General features: G+C 34.6%; 1 protein-coding gene across 2 annotated transcripts; it reads left to right on the top strand.

The window, feature by feature from the left end:
• The first annotated feature begins 3,126 nt into the window (after positions 1 to 3,126).
• Positions 3,127 to 17,323, top strand: LOC147407434 (squalene synthase 2-like). 2 transcript variants are annotated; one of them, XM_086436006.1, is made up of 14 exons: positions 3,127 to 3,470; positions 5,573 to 5,615; positions 6,404 to 6,493; positions 7,373 to 7,448; positions 9,776 to 9,845; positions 10,549 to 10,692; positions 10,809 to 10,913; positions 11,095 to 11,241; positions 12,129 to 12,204; positions 14,817 to 14,905; positions 16,724 to 16,815; positions 16,896 to 16,938; positions 17,017 to 17,091; positions 17,171 to 17,323. In XM_086436006.1, exons 1-13 carry the CDS (start codon positions 3,276 to 3,278, stop codon positions 17,071 to 17,073), a joined length of 1,227 nt encoding a protein of 408 aa, XP_086292132.1. In that variant the 5' UTR covers positions 3,127 to 3,275; the 3' UTR covers positions 17,074 to 17,091; positions 17,171 to 17,323. The 2 variants fall into 2 exon arrangements, with proteins under 2 accessions (XP_086292132.1, XP_086292131.1); XM_086436005.1 differs by having other exon boundaries at positions 3,134 to 3,470; positions 16,893 to 16,938.
• Positions 17,324 to 18,163: the final 840 nt, after the last annotated feature.

The raw sequence follows: 18,163 nt of genomic DNA on the forward strand, positions 1-18,163 counted from the left end.
TGTTTTTCATGACCTTTTCTTTATTTTTCAAAAGAATTTTTATTCTCTAATTATTAATAACATTCAAGTTTTTCCTTCTCAATTTTCCACACTTGTTAGATTTGCCCTTCCTAGTCTAACGTTCTTTAAGAAGTGTCGGTGTTACCCTTTTCTTATTTTTCCAAAACTTTGTTGTTTCCCTTTAGAAAGTGTTCAAGTTTCTCATTGTATGATTTTAGAAAAACTATAGAGTACTCTTTTCGTGTTCCAATGTTTTTTCAAAAGTTTTGAAAATACTTATTCTTGACATTTCAAAGGTTTTGTTGTTTCTCTTTTCAAAGCAATTGAGTTTCTTTTTTCAAAATTTTCAAAACAGGAGATTTCTCTTTTAGAGGCCAACATTCTTTTAGAAGTATTAGTGTTACTATTTCTTTGTTTTTAAAAAACTTTGTTGCTTCTCTTTTAAATTCGTTCCACCTAATTTTCGAGTTTCAACATTCTTTCAAAACTTTCTACCTTACCTAATTTCCATTGTTCAAAAGTTGCGTTTATATATTTCATATTCTTTCAAATGCCTTTTCATCTCCGTTTGGAAAGCATACACAATATTATCTTTTTTTTACTTTATAAAGTTTCGTCATTTCCTTTTCCTCTTTTTTTTTTTTTTAAAATCATTAAAGTTTTTCCATATAAGATTTTCGAAATTGGCGGGTCTGTCTTTTCTAGTTATAAACTGTTCTTTCAGAAAAGTATAACCATGTTCTGTTACAGGTGCTATGATGCCTGTAGCACGGTGATATTACATATCCTAGAGTCAACTTAGAACTTGTTTTGAGCAGCTTTGCTTTCTACAAAAGTGCTTCTATGGAACAGAGATTTGCTGTGCTAAGCTGATGAACCAAATGGCAGCACACCATGAGTAATGAAATAGCAAGTAAAATGAAAGTTCTCAAACCCGCAGTTATTTCCCCAGCAATTTTCTCTCCAGTAACCAATCACTATTTCTATTTCGGTACACATGGCGTGTTACCATTGGTTCATCAGCTTAGCACATAATTTTTTTAACAGCAAGTCTTTGTTCTTCTATTGAAATTACTTGTATGAGAATTGTAACGTATTGGGGTATTATTTATTTATTTTTAAGTGTCCCTGAAGTGTTTTTCTGATTCAGAAGCACTTTTTGAAGCTGTTGCGTAAGTAAAAAATTAGCTTCTACATTAAGTTTTTAGTTTATAAATATAGCGAAGTAAGGATAATTTTGTTTGGAGTATTTTGACTGCTGGCTTACTTTCGGCTTGTGTGTGAATATAGAAGATTAGTGGCTATGAAATGCATTAATTTATTATAATAGTAAAGAACACTCTGCATTAATTTGTTGTGCTGTACTTCAATACTTGTACTTTAAAAAAAATCCATTAGTGTTCAAAGCTATTCTTAAGTTTTGGATATATTAGTATTGAATAACATCATAGTTATTCAATTTGATTGAATTGGCCTTTTGGTCGATTATTCGATTAAGAGTGACAGTTGTGAAAATCCATATTAACATCAAGTACTACGCATAAAAGTCGTTCCTTGATGTATGGAAATTAATTGAACCTCGACTAGTAAAATACTGTCAACTTAAATTTTGAAATACATGTGCGTGCAATATGCCACCAATTGATTAAATTTTGAGAACTGCTATTGGGGTGCCAATAGAAGCTTGGTCTATTATTTAGTTAGATTTATAGATTTTTTTGTTTAAATTTTATATGAGCCTAAACATAATTGTAAACAACTACTGAAATTGTTTCTATCAGTGCTACATTGTTTTGCAATGTTGAGATCATTATTTGAGCCAAACTTTGTAATGTTTCAAGAGGATGTTTTAATCTTTAATTGGGGGTGGAATAAGTAAAAGTTGAGGTGCTGATAGCAGTTCTCTAATTTTTTTTCACCATATTTAATAGAAAGGAACCCATATGTAATAAGAAATTTATCCAAATTTTCAATGAGATTCATTTGTGATTGAATTAAATTTATCCAAATTTAATTATTTATATCAGAAAATACAAAGTTGAATTGATTAAGGGTTTTGTTAACGTGTGCCCTGAGGGTACACATTAAATTGCAATAAATACACTTTGGAAATACAATTGAATTTTGTATCTAAAATTTCATTAATTTTTATTTTTATTTTATTATTGAAATACCGCCAGATTCCAATTTCCAAATTGTTTTAATAGCATTTTTAACATGTGTGCTTGGGGCACATGTTAACAAAATCCTTGATTTAAATATCAAACGACTCGATGTGATGGATGGCGAATTTTATAGCACAAATTTATCATATTCCTATAAACATAATTTTTGTGGGATATGTGTTTTGATCCATCTCCTTCACTTGAATCTTGAAGTGGACTTATATGCATTAACATTATGGTTTTAAAACTCGTTGTAGACCGAGATGTATTGTCTGAGTTAACTCGGTATTAGAGTTGTACGAGACCAACTTACAAAGTCACTTTTTTGATCGAGATTTAGGACTCACGTTCAAGTTTTTGATTTTTTTGAACAAGTTGTCTCAAATGTATCGAAAAACTCATTTGAGATGACTCGGTATCGGGTCTGGACGAGACGAGACATAAAATTGAGTTTTAAAATCATGATTAACACTCAACTTAATTGATTTTTATTACAAGATGATTTGTCACCGTTGATCTGGAATATCATTGGTTAGAATCCAAAGGATTACAGAAAGCATTTTGAAGAAGATAACATCAAACATTCTAAACATTCTGTGTATGAAAACAGTAAATTTGTAACTCCTGCAACATGCTGCCCGTGGTTCTTATTCGAATTGCGAAGAAACTATGTGGACCCACTTCACGTGTTGTATTGAAAGCACAGGTTTACTAGAGATTAGTGCAGATTTTCTAGAGCTTAATACTTTCTGATAGAGATTCGTATTTCTTAGAGATCGGTGTTGAATTCCTAGCATCTGAACCGTCTGTCTCTCCCATCTCAAGTCTTAACAACAATTTTGTCGCATTAGAAATTATGAACACTCTACCTACCTAACAACCATAATTTATTTCTTATAGTTTATAGTTTATACTTTATGAACAGTCTTTGGTCCTCTCTTCAATAGACCATTATCTATTTATTTAATTTATTATAAAAAAACGGACTTGTTCCTCCACCGCATAGACCACTAGCACTTACATCTCTCTCTCTGTTAGAGGTTAGAGATTAGAGATTAGAGATCTGTGTTTGGTGCAAGAAGAGAGAGAGAGAGAGAGAGTTGGGAGAAAATGGGGAGTTTGGGAGCGATTCTGAAACACCCAGATGATTTCTACCCGCTTTTGAAACTGAAGATCGCATCAAGGCATGCGGGGAAGCAGATTCCACCAGAGCCTCATTGGGCTTTTTGTTATACGATGCTTCAGAAGGTCTCCCGTAGTTTCTCCTTCGTTATTCAACAACTCGGTGTCGACCTTCGCAACTCTGTAAACTACTCTCTCTCACATCCTTGATTGATATTGTGAATTTTATTCAATTTAAATTAGTATTAGTTTTAGAGCTTGTGTTTGAAATTTTGAAGATTAAATAAATGGCCCGGAGGATTGTGTGGAAGGAAATTTGTGAATTTTTTCTCAAGATTCACAATTAATTTTAAGTTTGCGCTATTTTCAGGATATGTGAGTTCGTTTAGGTAATTCAGATTCGATTGAGTGAATTATTGGAAGATTGGGATTCTTGATTCAGGTTTATTTGGTTTTGTGGCTTGGAAGAAAATACAGGCTTCCTATTGTTCAGTTTTCTCTGGGAATCTTTAGGGAATATCTTCCCGTCTCAGCCGATTGTGGAACACTAATCCCAACAAATATCTGCTATTTACTTGATTCACTTTTTTTTTTTCTTCTTTTGGATCGTTTACTTGCTTGATTGACATAGATTGGTTAGTTTAGTTCATGTGAAACGTTTTATGAATAGAGTGAATTGCATGATCTTCCTTGTTATTTCTCTAAGTTTATAATATTAGAGGAATACAAATGATATATAAAACTGTAGAGAAAAAAAATCAACTATACTACCAAAAATGTGATTAGAAGCGAAGAGCAAAGCAAAATAATGACTAGTGAAGTACTACATTCAAACTAAATATTAAAACTAAAATACCATTCAAATTCACTACCAACACATAGTCAAATGTTCACATTAAGTCAAAGTCTGAAACAACCTATCAACTTGATGACAATTTATTATTATTATTTTATGTGATAGGGTGTCCCCACCTCCTTTGAAAGGGGGATTAATCCTTGTGGATATGCTCTACCACCTCAAATAAGTAATTATAATTCTTTATTATTATCAAGTGGGCTAGTAGATGCTCTGTTGAAATTCTTCATTTTATATAGATAACAAACATTCAAATCATTAAAAAAATAATTATGTTATATTAAAAAACAACACAAAACCTGGTTGACTTGGTCGAGTTTTCAAAATATTGGATGAGTCAATGTGATGAACAATTCACATTGACTATGTCTCCCACTTGCCTCAAAGATCAAGATGACTTGCCTGAGTCATCTCGGTCTTGGATGAGTTCTTAAACCATGATTCTCAAACTTGGGGCAGTTATCACCCTTCACTCTCCTTAATGTATTCCTAAAAAAATTGTTGACTTTTCTTAACTGCATGCCATCCTTTCATCATCCATCACCCTCCTTTATGTATCCCTCAAACAGTAGGTTGATTTCTCTTGCGCTTACTTTTTAATATTTTCTTTTGGTAACATATACGAGGGATCATCTTACTCAAATCAGTTTTTTTTATTTTGCGGTGTGTAAGCATGAAGCATTTTGTTTATTTTTTGGTGTGGAACTTTATGTCAACATATATATGTGAGCAAACTTGAAATAATTTTTGTATAGGTGGGATCTAGTTTGTAAGGGGTGATTGGTTTGCTGTTTTCGATGTATGCTTGAGGCCATCTTATCCTCTTTATTAATAAAAAATTTAATTTATCAAAAAAAGAAAAAAAACAGCACGAAATAAAAAAGGAAGCAACAAGGAAAGCAAAGATCACACAAAACAAAGAGAATTTGCGTGGTTTGGCAATTTGCCTACTCCATGGATTAGATTCAGATCAAATCACTATGTTATTGGAAAAAAGGTTGCAACCCTAGAGATCCCTAGCTACAATAACAATATATTCTTTTGTTAAGTACATTTTTGGGAACATCTTACTTCCTAGATTTGTTTGTTGATTTTTGTGTGTAAGCACAAAGCACTTTGTTTGTTGGTGGAACTTTATGTCAACAAATTTATTCTTTGGGAAGTACCTATGTGGCAACATCTTACTCCCATATAAGTTAGTTGATTTTGCGGAGTGTATGCCTGAAGTACTTTATTTATTGGTGGAACTTTATGTCAGCAAATGTGAGCATATTTTGATTTGATTGCAATCAAAATTAACATATACATGCTTGCATTGACTACTTTAGGGAATGTTGTTGTGATTTTCTGTTTTGAAGATGTTTATATTTTTCTTTGCATTGCATATCCTCCATGCCAATCCATTTGATTTGTTCTTTTCTCTGTGCAGGTATGCATTTTTTATTTGGTTCTCAGAGCTCTTGATACCGTTGGTTTGTTCCCGTTATCTTTGCCTTCATATTTTTCATGTGATCTTCTATAAAAGGCTTTGTGATTGATACACTTTTATTTTCCAGAACCAGGTTTTCTTCCAGAATTCACTTAGCCTTAGTTGTGCTTTATGATACTGTTTCCTGATATTATGCATCATGCTTTTCCTTTTTCAAATTTATTTGAGGTTTCATGCCATCTCATTTGAGGTTTTACATTGGAGTGTTTGAGTAATCTCTCCCTTCTATTCTGATATTGTATCCTAGTAAACTTTCTGGTGTTGACTTCTATGAAATCCATTTCAGAACAAGCAAGTTCCCTATACACCATCTAAACATCTGCAGTCCTTATCCTGCAGAAGCAATTCTCAAATAGTGTTTCACATCTATGTTTGTTTTTTTGTTTTGGTCAAACAATGGAGTCCTGTCAGTTTGATGGTCTTGATTATTAATCTCAGTAACCCTATACAAACCAAATTCCTCATTTGATAGATTTATTCTTAAATTGTTGGAATTGTGTCCTATTTTTCTTCCTGCTAGTGATAAACTGGCAATATGCCTTCAATATATTTATTTGAATGGTAGTTATTTGGTTATACTTCACTCTTTTCAAGCTGTTCCTTCTGATTTAGTGAAGTCAAACCTTATTTTGTATAGTTGACTCTTATGACCTGATTAGTAATAATTCTTTGGGAGCCATATGAATAACCATTTTGTATAGTTGTGCATGCAGTGTTTCTTGTTTTCATTTTATTCTTACCTTCTCATCCAACTCCTATGTTTTTTCTCAGAGGATGATACGAGTATAGCTTCTGACACAAAAGTACCTATTCTGGAAGCTTTTCATCGTCACATATATGATCCCAATTGGCATTTCTCATGTAAGCATTCTGGAAACCTAACACATAAGTAGTTTTTCTTGTCATTATTCTTCCTTGTAGTATTTCTGAACCATTCATTTTACAAGATATCATGTATTCTATTTTTCTGACTGGAGAGCATTTAGGACTCGTGGTTCTAAGATAAAAAAAAAATCACAAATTTGTTCGCATGAAGTTTTTTATTTTGAAATATTAAGTCTCTTATTTCTACTTGAAGCTAGAGTATTTTTTTCTTAGATATACCATAAGTATGGTCAATCTAGCACAGTGGTATGCGTGGTGGTCATGGATGAGGCGAAAGAAGCTGCAAAGTTCCCTTAGAATATATCCAAGGCGAAAAATCAAGCCATCAATTTATCCTAACTACTCAGTCTGACACATTTGTTTGTACAGCGAGAAAAAGAAAACATCTAATTGTCAAGACTCAAGACTCAAGATAAAGATTGATATATTCTTCCCGAAAAGGTGAAAATTGATAACTTGGATGTCAGGACCATCTGAATGGATATATTCTTTCTCTGAAAGGCCTCCAAAGTGAGATCCATTGAAGGTGGTTCCACCCTTTGGATTTACAAAATCAGAATGGCTATGTTGTTGATGGATCCTGTTTACTTTCAACAAGACAGATACATTGGATTTCCCTTATGCAGATTTTTTTTTTACTAGTCTTCATGAAGTAAGATATATTCCCAATGTGATTCCAAGATATATTTATCTATTTTGATTATATAGATTGAATTTTATTTTATTAGTCAAAGGCTTTCCTGTCTAGTCGTATTGTATCTACAAGGGGTCTAAAGCTAAGCAATCTTCCAAAGAAGCACAGTTCATGGCATGTTTGCTAATCCTAGTGTTTTTTTTATTTTTTTTGGTAATAAGGTGGCACAAAGGACTACAAAGTTCTCATGGACCAGTTTCATCATGTTTCAACCGCATTTTTAGAGCTTGGAAGAGGGTACTTTTCCCAGCACCTTTTCTAGTATTTGTTACAATTATTATGAGTTAAAACCTGATTAGATCCTATACATATAGATAATTATTATGAGTTAATAATTATACATTATATATATATATATTATATATATATATATATATATATTATATATATATATATATATATATATATATATATATATATATTTTTTTTTTTTTTTTTCTCTTTTCTCTTTTTTTATTTATTTTAAAGACGGACAGCTTAGCTAAGTGGTAAGACCTTGTGGAGGTTGTTCCCAAGGTCTTAGGTTCAAACCCCTTGAACCCCTTCTTATACTAAATGCTAACTGTTAACCACTAACCCCACCAAGCAATATATATATATTCCTTTTTAGTGATATTTGTTAACAGCCAAGGGCTTTAGAATAAGTAGAACGAAGACTGAGAATGTGGAGTGCAAGTTTAGCACTTACATCCATGAAGAGGATGTCCAGTAAAATTGATTTTCTATAATTCTCCAAAGCAATCAGTCTTGCTACCTTGGGTCTATTATACCCAAGGATGGAGAGATTGAGGACAGTGTTGCCCATGTAATCATAATTGGATGGTTACAATGGAGGCAAGTAGTGCTATGTGAGATGCATACTGAACAGATTTAAAGAAATTTTTTGTAAGGCAACAATTAGATCAACTATGCTTTATAGAGCTGAATGTTGGGTGGTCAAAAAGTATCATGTTAATATATTGAGTGTAACGGAGATGAGGATGTTAAGAGGGATGAGTGGAAAGACTAGGAAAGATAAAATTAGAAATGAATGCATTTGATAAATGTAGGAGTAGCTCCAATTGGGTGATAAACTAAGAGAAGGTCGATTGAGATAGTTTGGGCATGTTCAATGGAGCTAATTATCACCTCAATTAGAAGGAACATATAAGTTGAAGGTTCTAAAAGAGTGAAAGGAAGGCCTAAATGAATATTGATTGAGATTGCGTAAATGGATATGAACTCCTCTCGATGAGCTATCTTGGGGATAAGGCGTCGATGATGGTAAGGATGATTAGTCCTTTTTTTTTTTTATTAACGGGGATTCAAGACACACCCTGAGGTTCATGCCTTTATGTCTTTCATGTTTCTTTCTTAAGCATTTGTTTAACTGGGTTGTACATACGCATACCTTAACTAACAATTACAAGCAATGCATTATAGGTTTGTAGATAAAAACCCCTATATTGTTAGAAGAAAAACTGCAAAACTAGAACTCCTCACATATTGACATATCAACTCTAAATACATATCAACAAGAACATGAAAGCGACTAGCTATCATCTTAGCCTTTTTGCTGCATATAAGATTTTTTATCAACAGAACTGAAACAAAGGAGGTTGAGGAGGTCTATTGTGTGTGTGTGTGTGTGTGAGTGTGAGTATGTGTGTGTTTTTTCCAGGAAGGCGATTTAAACCTAGATCGTGGTATCAACACTCAAAGACTGGAACCAACTTAGCAAGCTAGCACCTTCAAGGAGGCCTACCTATTACATAAAAAGAAACAACAATCCAAACAACACTCAACTACCAATACAACAAATCTCACAACCTCACAATCTCTCTTTACACATAAACGCCCATATGAAATACAGCCTTAAATTCATCAAAAGATTACCACCGAGAAAAAAATTAGGGCTAAAATGCTAGTAATGATCTCATGGATGGAATGCTATCTCCCAAAAATATTGTGGGTATTTTGTTGCTTTTAGACGCCCTAACAAACATCCAAGGAACCAAAGTCTATTGAATCCTTTCTTTGAAGTAAATGCCAAGGCTGACAATGTTAGAAGAGAGATAATACAGACTTGGAAAGACTTAATGAATGTGGAAGAGGGAAATAAAATGGGAGCAAATGACTGAGCTAAAACGTATTGGATCTAAAGATGACTGACCGATTCGCTACTATGCTTGCATAGAGAACAAAAATGTACAAGAATAAAACCTGAGCTATGATATAGTCTGCTGTTAAAATCCTATCTAAAGCAGCCGATACTTTTGTTTTTGGTAAGCCAAATATTATTAATAGAAGAACAGAGGCTGAGATATGACCAACCCAAGAACAACTGCATGATACAATAAACAAAAGGCCACCTTGTATGGTACTCTGAGTTCTCATAAAGCTGAAGTTGCATCACAAATATGACACCAGTTGCATGCTTGTATCCATGTTTCATGAATAATGGGCTCATTTGGCTTCTTATGCTCAGATGGTTTGTGGTTCACGTGCTTACTTTGACATAATTAGTATGCATGGATGTTTTTTGGTTTCACTTTTTTAACTAATTTTTTGGATCCATTTTGCAGCTATCAAGAGGCAATTGAAGATATAACCAAAAGAATGGGTGCAGGAATGGCAAAATTTATCTTGAAGGAGGTTTGTAATGCCTATTTAACACGACTTATATATTGTGAATCAAAGGGTGCACATATTACAGGACTTTTTCATCTTTGTTTTGTATTTCTTCTTTCATATATTTGTCCTTGTTCTTATACCCGATGAAAGGTCGCTGGGGTGAGGATTCATCGTTGCATTTCTCATTCCAGCTAAACTCAGATTCATCAAGCTTTACTTCTTTGGCTGTTTATATAAATTATTTAGTGGAAACATGGGAGAGGTACCATGGAGGATCCTATGAATTGTTTCATGACCAGTTTGGAAGTTACAGAGAGTTTGAGTTTGTTATGCATGATTCAATGACTGCAATCGAATTCCAAGTTCAAACCATGAGTGCATAGTAGAGTTCCATTATAAGTAGCTGCACGTTAGTGGCTCTTCAAACTTCAAAGTGAATGAATCTGGTATGCACATTGAAAAAGCGTCAGTAGAGCATACACATAAAAACTTCCATAGATAATAATTTCTCTCCAATCAACTCAAACTATATATTTACCCTGCAGTATTTGTGACTTGAGCCATGAACACAGTTAAGATTTATTGATTATTAACAATTGGAAGCTACCTTTCAAAAAAAAAAAAAAAACTATTGGAAGCTTGCTGAGTCTTATCCAGCTCATCACCATCTGATACCGGGTATATAGTTCCTTTCAAGTGTATCACTGTTCTCCTTATATTGTAGGTAGAAACGATTGACGAGTACGATGAGTATTGTCACTACGTAGCAGGACTTGTTGGATTAGGATTGTCCAAGCTTTTCCATGCCTCCAGGTTGGAAGATTTGGCTCCAGATTCTCTCTCAAATTCAATGGGCTTATTTCTTCAGGTGGTGCTTTTTGACATAAGGCTACAAGTAACTTGTGTTCTGGATTGGTTCAAATCAAATTATCTATTGGATATTCTAATTCTCTCATGCTATCTGTTTTATCCCCCTAATTGCAGAAAACAAATATTATTCGGGACTACTTGGAGGATATAAATGAGATACCAAAGTCACGCATGTTCTGGCCTCGCCAAATCTGGAGTAAATATGTGAACAAACTTGAGGTGGCTTCCTATCTATTTTCTAGTTGAACTTTTATTCTTTCATATGGATCCGAATTCATTGATTCTGATTTGGAATTTTCATGTTAGGAACACAAGTTAATACCTATAGTTAAGGATTGAACGTCACAAATATCAAGGATATTTTTTGGATTATCATTTGGTTTGTTTTTGTGTAAGTCAGGACTTGAAATATGAAGAAAACTCGGTCAAAGCAGTGCAATGCTTGAATGACATGGTCACCAATGCTTTACTACATGTGGAAGATTGTCTTAAGTACATGGACGCTCTGCGAGATCCTGCGATATTCCGATTTTGTGCTATTCCTCAGGTGTCAAATCTTCCAACCTGAACAGTTTAGTATTTATTTTATTTCACCTGCTAAGTTGTACCCCAAGCTATAACTAAAAGGAATCCTACACTATCTAGTAGCAGATTGTGTTTCACTTTATTTTTTTGTTGTTATTTTGTCCCTGATTGAATATGACTGGTTCTGCTTGATGTTAATTCTTTGCAATATGCAGTAGCTGTATACTGGTCTATCAGCAGTTACTGGAGGTTGACATTAACTTTTAATTACAATGATAAAGCCAACCTAGGGCAAGATGGTTTCGGGGTTATATCCCCAGGTGATGCGGTTGAATTGCTATTTGCCCGTCGAACTTTTATAATCACTGTAGCTTTGGTTTTGGCACCTTGGAATTGCTGCGGCTTCTTTCATAAAGTCCATGATAGATTGGATATAGGATGATTTGCTTAACATTGTTTAATGGCTAAACCAGACCCCTTTTTCTGTATCTGCTTGAGATTCCACAGAGAATTCCTAGTTTTCCTAAGAAAAAGAAAAGCTCCATTTCCATCTAATTAGAACTTGAGTAATTCTCTTTGTATTCTGCTACAACTAAATATGCTTTCATTTTACCAGTAACTCTTTTGGATGTGTTAATTACATGGACTCTAGTTGGAGATGTAAGGTGGAACTTCTGTATCCCCCCTTATTTTTGCCTTAATAGCATCTTTCATTCTGTACCAAATTCCAAAATTACTTTATTATGAGAATGGATTAATACCAGAGTATGGGTAGTACATTTGAGTCAAGTTCCTTACATTTGGTAATATATCGTGGTCTTACATATGATTGTCTTTATTGGTTACTTATTCTGGGATGTTCTTAAGTGAAAATTTTCACATGAACTGATGTTGTGCCACTTGTACCAGATCATGGCTATTGGAACACTGGCTTTATGCTACAACAACATTGAAGTTTTTAGAGGAGTTGTCAAAATGAGGCGTGGTACGAAAACTATCTTCTCTTGGCTATTGAAACTGGAGGCATATTAGATATGATTTAGATCCAAATTCTCTGGTATTAAAAAATTAGCCATTCTGTTCAATGGGATTTCATGAAATTTTTGGTACTTGTCTTATACCTCCTCCCAGCCCACACCCCTTTAGATGGTATCAATTTTGAACTTGGTGTTAAAATCATATGATGCAAAGAACTTAAGATCTTATATTTTGTTGTGTATGTAGATTAAACTAGTTATTTTTTGCATTGAACTTTTATAATTTGCTCTTTATATCTTTCATTTTATGTTCTTCCACAATACAGCTTAATACAGTTATAGACAAAAGAATAGTGGAGTGACCTTGTAACATTGGCACCTATGGAAGTCTCCGTGTAGCAGTGCTTGTGACATCCTCTCATTAGTGTTATTGACTGTGCTTTTATGAGCTGGTTTTGTAGCTTGACCAGCTTACATGAATTGTTTATCCATTTAGTGTTTGGTTGATAATCTAGGATTCTGTGCACCTAGTTTGGTCATGGGCAATTCATGTCATATGACCTGCCTGGTTACCATAGTTGTGCCATTTGGGTTGTGGGTATAAGCTTCCGGTTGTTGATACTTTTGCTTGAACCAGTGCCCTAGGTGCCTAGGAGTGAGGAGCACTGGTGAATTCCTCACCATGAATGTAAGGAAGTAACTCACAAGTGTACAGATTGCATCTGGAGGGTACTACTTTTTATTATGGCTTGAGTATGTGCGTACTAGGAAAGGTGGTTTATTACTTTGATTCACCGATGATTCTATACCATATCGAATATTCAAGCTGGTTGATGGATCATTCTTTTTTTTTTTTGATAAATATAACTTGTATTAATTAAAAGAAGATAGGGAGGCTGAGATAACCCCCAAACAACAAGAAAGGAGAAACAACAAAGCGAAGAAAAAGAAAGCAAAAAAACACAAAAACAACAGGGGGCTAAGCGCCACACATGATTTCCCAATTAAAAACCAAATCTTCGAAGCTAACTCCCTCGAAATCTTTCTTCAACTTGGACCAAAGAAAGAGTAATCCCAAAATCTCTAAGATCACTGAATGAGACGAGCTCTCCTTGCCTTGGAAAACTCTGTTGTTGCGCTCTCTCCAAAGGCCCCAAGTAATAGCAAACGGAAGGATAGCCCAAAGAAGTCTCTTTCTAGAGAAAAATATATTGAATCTCCACCCCTCCAGAAGCTCAAAGAAAGATAGAGGAAAAACCCAATCCATCTGGAACCGAGATAAGAAAAACATCCATATAACTCTGGAAAACGAACAATGAATTAGAATGTGATTGACTGACTCCCCATCCCTAGAACAAAGAAAGCAAAAGTTTGGAGTAATCCACCCTCGATAGATCAAATTATCCACCGTGAGAATTCTACCCAAAGAAGCAAGCCAAATAAAAAAAGACACCTTAGAAGGAACAAGATTGGACCAAACGACAGATGGAGCAAACGAAGTATCCCCCCTCGGTAACAAGCAATAGTAGTAAGACTTAACAGAGAACTTCTTATCCTTTGCCTTGATCCACTCCCTTCTGTCCTGCTCGTTTTCTCTGACTTGGATAGAGTTAAGGAGATTTAGAAGAGATGTAACCTCTGTCAATTCCCAATCATTGAAGTTCCTCCTAAATCCCAAATCCCAAGAATCCGTGCTCCCGTCCCGAGTCAGGCATTGCCTTATGGAGTTATAATTGATGGATCATTCTTATCATTGAAATCATTACATTTTGAGTGGAGTGGCCGCTTCTCTATGTCCAAAATCCTTTCCTTGTGTTGTTGGGGAGAAATACATTTCCAATTTAAGATTCCCAATGCAAAAATGGGGTGAAATCTTTGAGGCCATACCTTATTTCTTTTCTTTTTCTTTTTCTTTTTTCTTGTTTTTTGTTGGGATTTTGCCTCTTTATTATGTGGAAATTTTAGTCTGTGTGTTCTCCCGTGACTTATGTTTAGTTGTATTTGGTTTGGAACTCTTCTTTTTGTTTACCACTTTCTCGTATGATTATTTAAATGAGTTACTAAAATTTCATGACATTAACTGAGGTAGGGTCCTGCTGTACTTTGGTTGGTTTACCTCAACAGGCAAGACTGAGGTAGGGAATAGACGAGAAAGAGTGAAAAACCACAACGATAAACATTATTAGAGAGAGGTTGTTATCTTATATCAATAGAGGCCTCACTCCATCATGTTGGACCATATTATTTTTATGTATCATTATTCCCTAGCCAATTTAACTTGTATAGTTTAATTGAAATGCATTTCCAAACATTGAAGCCTCTCAGTGCAATAAATTTTTTTGCACTATCCATCATCCACAACTACGCAGACTTTTTTCAGGCTTCTCAATGCGTTAAACTAATAAAAGAATGGTTGAAACTTTTATCAAAACAAGTTTCTTGAAATCACTTTTACTCTTAATACTGTGATTAATCTCAAAGAGATCAAAACATTATAGTTGTTGATTTTATTCTGTGCTATACATGAATGCCATGGTTATACTGAAATGAATATGACGATTTTGCATTAATTGGTGTTAATTTCTTCTTTTCTGCTTTGCTTTTTTTTTTTTTTTCCAAGGTCTTACTGCTAAAGTTATTGACCAAACAAGATCAATGTCCGATGTATATGGTGCTTTCTTTGATTTTTCTTGTATGCTGAAGTCCAAGGTATGATATTTCAGTATTTGAGTTTTTTGGAATATATTTTTCATTATTTACTAGCTAGGAATGTATATTAACTGCATATGTTTTACAATTGATATTAGTTTTCTGATCAGATCATTTTTATCCTCGACTCTTCTTTAATGCTGGAGAAAACATTTATCTATTCTAGATTTCAAATGTCCAGATGTACATATCTAGAATGCTCTACTTGGTGTGGAAATTGACAATTACTACATATTCCTTAGCCAATTGTTAGCAATTGGTAGTTTATGTTTTATTCTAGAATTACTTGCTGAAGTTATTGAACTTGATGCCAAACTGGGTCTTTCGTTCAATGGACTTCTGAATCAGGTGTTACTTGCCAACTTTCTAAGTTGGTGAAGCCCGCGACATACCACATACCTAGGTTCAAACCTGTCATCACCTGCAACCCCTATGATATAACAAAGGAAAAAAAAATGCCATGGTAAAGTTACATTACAGTAAGATGTAACATTAGATGGGTTACTGTGCACCGTATTACTTGTTATGTTGTAATATATTGTTTTGATACAATCTAGAATCCACATGGTTCATTGCCAATCCCAGATATTTGGGAAAGGTTTTGATGATGACAATCATGAACCTAAATCTAGCATCAACCTAAAGGGAAAAAAGAAAATTCAAAATGTACTGAAAGAGAGAACTAATACCTTCATGAAGAAAATATACTCAATTTCAAGCTTCATCCTCCCTAAAAACAGAAGGGAAATACTTTAATATTCAATTTCTAAGAACGAGTGAGTGAGGGAGGGAGGCTACTCGTTACAATCTTGACTTTTGTTTGTAGCATTTTGGATCATTCTTGAGTTCTCCTTCCAATGCTTACGTCTGTATTAAGACATTGGATTCTTCGAAGTTACTTTTGTTATTTTGTCCTAACACTGATAAAGAGACCCAAGAAGCCTTTGGTAAGTTTGATAACAAGATGGATTTTGGATCTAAAAGTTTCAGTGCAACTTGTTTTTCCCATTGAAAGTCTAGGCTCAAGAGCCCGAATATTTTGTAATAGCCCATCTTAATAAGAGGTGGACTGCACACATGTTGCTCTTGGAAAATAGCACGTTTGTATTTCTCATTTGCCAAATCATGACCCCCTGTGGAACAAACATCACACTGAAAGTCTACCTAAGACGTGTTGTGAGAGATTCAGCTGTATGCTCCTATGCTCATGCAGGAGTTTCCATGCATGTGGTGTCATCTTTGAGAAGTTGACAGCCACCCATGTGTCCCTGAATACTTTTTTGATAATTAACGCCAAGTAACAAGGATGAGCACTAGATATGTCTTGCATGTTAGATGATTTTTTTCAACACCATGTTCATTCAATGGAGTACTAAAAATGCATGTTCTACGAATTAGCTTTGATCACTAATAGATTACCAATAAAAACCAGCTAGTGTGGTCAAACTTATCATTTCTCGAAGGCTTGGGACTTTATTTCCATCATTTCCATTCTAAGCAACAGCTCCATTTTGCACTGAATATGGTATTTAGTTTGACAACACTACTTTTGTGCACTCACGAACTCTATTTGCATCCATAGAATATGATCAACACTATCATTGCAAACACTGGCAACGATGTGTTGCTAAGGGTGTATTAATAATTCATGGGCCATACTATTGTTTTTGTCAGATCTGTGTATTTGAGTAGTTCTTTTTTGCCTTTTTAACATGAGGGGCAGGAGAAATCAATTACAATAAAAGTTTTATTTACCTTGTAACATTTCATGTAGAAGAACTATTTTTGACACAGAACCATTCGAATTGACTATTGCAGATTGAAAATAATGATCCCAATGCCAACAGAACACAGAGCCGGATAGAAGCAATACAGAAGGTTTGCAGGGGCTCTGGTTTACTAAATCAAAGGTTTGTCACTATTTCTAATTCTTCTCAGGGCACATGATTTTTTAGGTAACTCTGACAATATTTTCTGGGATTTTCAGAAGATCTTTTGTAGTTGAGAGCAAGCCAAAATATAACTCAATTCTGGTAAATCCCTGCCCTAATTTATCTCCCTGACACTATTAACGAAGATTATGAGCTGATTTTATAATTATTTTGATGCAGATAATCATAGTCTTCATTCTACTGGCAATGATAATTGCATTTCTTTACACTAAGTGATCTGTTGATGCAGATCAGGTAAGTGTTGCTACCCAACATTTCTTTGTTTACTTGGGAACTATATTTATTCATGTCTCCGCTTGGTATTGGTGGGCAGGTGCAGGCGGCACAATTGCATCTGTCGTGTAATGAAATTTCAGTTATCGTTATATCGTACTCCATTTTGTATGAAGAAAAATATTTTTGTGTTGTTTTGACCTCTCCATTATCAAATATATGTGCCTGGTACTGTTCCTGTGTCTTGATACGACTCAGCAAATTTTTCATATTAACATTGAGATTCTGGTGCCACTTCTTAATAAAACACGTGACACAACATAAGCTTCTTGTAAATTTCTGTACAACTCGAAACAAGATAAGGTGCGATGTCAGGCACTACAGAATTTTGTGGCTTGTTCAACTGACGTTTATTTTGTTGTTGGGCTTGAATATGATGAACTGAGCTTGTATGGTAAAAGAGCAACAACCGGTTCATGTCATCGGAAGACATTATCTTAATTGGGAAAGACTAGCCTCAGACGAGTTTTGAGACCCTTCACCAAATGAATGGCCGAGTTGGGAAGTTGGTTCTAGAGATTTAAAAATGAACACTGATTTTCTGACACCCCCCTCTGACACATGCCTCCTGTTGTGGCATCTGTTAGAACCATGGATTATTTTCCTCGGGATACAGAACTGCACATATTTATGGGGATGTACAATGGTGTATCCCGAGGGAAAAATCTATGGTTCTAGCCGATGCTGCGTATGGGGGGGTGTGTCAGAGGGGGCATAAGAAAATCACTGACTCTTTAAAAAAATAATGGATCCATATAAATTCAAACTGATAAATTAGTATCGATCTGTATGAAACCTGTGTTTTTTCCTCTCATCTCAGCAGTAAATTTGATGGTGAGTGTTTGAGGTTAGAAAAGTCCTTAATTTCAACAAGTAATGCAAGCCGCAGGGATCAAACCAACTAGAAACCGTGTGTTAAACACCCAAAGTCATTGTTCGACTGGTAAGTCTCTTAAAACTCTCTTATTTCCAGATTAAGGAATGAAAATGGTGTTGCAGATTGGTAAATATAAGTTAAAAGTTCTAAATTGCA

The sequence above is a fragment of the Akebia trifoliata genome, chromosome 3, assembly GCF_017979445.1.
Source record: "Akebia trifoliata isolate Shusen 1 chromosome 3, ASM1797944v1, whole genome shotgun sequence".
NCBI lineage: Eukaryota > Viridiplantae > Streptophyta > Magnoliopsida > Ranunculales > Lardizabalaceae > Akebia > Akebia trifoliata.

What these genes read in the sequence shown, in the direction of transcription:
- LOC147407434 (XM_086436005.1), top strand. Translation starts at nt 3,276, where the DNA reads ATGGGGAGTTTGGGAGCGATTCTGAAACACCCAGATGATTTCTACCCG. An exon ending in GTGTCGACCTTCGCAACTCT is followed by an intron (nt 3,471 to 5,572) that starts GTAAACTACTCT and finishes TTCTCTGTGCAG; the next exon opens with GTATGCATTTTTTATTTGGT. An exon ending in AGTTGTCAAAATGAGGCGTG is followed by an intron (nt 12,205 to 14,816) that starts GTACGAAAACTA and finishes TTTTTTTCCAAG; the next exon opens with GTCTTACTGCTAAAGTTATT.